Source organism: Nothoprocta perdicaria, unplaced genomic scaffold, assembly GCF_003342845.1.
Source record: "Nothoprocta perdicaria isolate Ctin4 unplaced genomic scaffold, notPer1 scaffold_565, whole genome shotgun sequence".
Lineage (NCBI taxonomy): Eukaryota > Metazoa > Chordata > Aves > Tinamiformes > Tinamidae > Nothoprocta > Nothoprocta perdicaria.
Window position 1 is genome coordinate 58,014 of NW_020455827.1, and position 567 is coordinate 58,580.

Here is a 567-nt window from a genome sequence, read left to right on the forward strand (position 1 = left end):
CAAGTCTCAGGAAAGCACCCTGGGACGAGGTGCAGGTCCCAGGCGATGCCCCTGGACCACTACCAAGTGCCTGGGCGCACAACGGGGTCCCATCACCATGGGTGGACACGGTGGGGTCGAGGCAGCCCGTCCTCAGAGCGGGGACCCCCCGGGGGCTCCGTGACGAGGAGCGGGGCTCCCGCCGTGACGCGGCGCCCGCGCCCCCGGCCGCAGGTGGAGTACGTGTCCGGCGGGACGCCGCTCACCAACCAGCACTACATCGGCAGCGCCCGCGGCGAGATCTACGGCGCCCGGCAGGACACGGCGCGGCTGCGCGCCGAGGCGCTGGCCACGCTGCGGCCCCGCACGCCCGTGCCCAACCTCTACATGACGGGTAGGGGCGGCGGGCACGGCGCGGGGGCGGGCACCGCGCGGGTGCCCCCAACCCGCCTCAGCGCCCGCGTGCTCCGCGCAGGGCAGGACGTGTGCCTGGCCGGCTTCATGGGCGCGCTGCAGGGCGCCGTGCTGTGCGGCGGCGCCGTGCTGGGCCGCAACCTCTACGTGGACGCGGCGTGGCTGCGGTGGCGG

The 567-nt window shown here is 76.0% G+C and overlaps 1 protein-coding gene across 1 annotated transcript in view; it reads left to right on the forward strand.

Moving 5' to 3' along the window:
* LOC112955431 (all-trans-retinol 13,14-reductase-like) overlaps positions 1–567 on the forward strand; it is an 8,027-nt gene that overhangs the window by 6,095 nt on the left and 1,365 nt on the right. The window contains exons 10-11 of the mRNA XM_026048734.1: positions 214–373; positions 455–560. Of these exons, the coding sequence (XP_025904519.1) occupies positions 214–373; positions 455–560 (266 nt within the window). The remainder of the gene's footprint in view (positions 1–213; positions 374–454; positions 561–567) is intronic.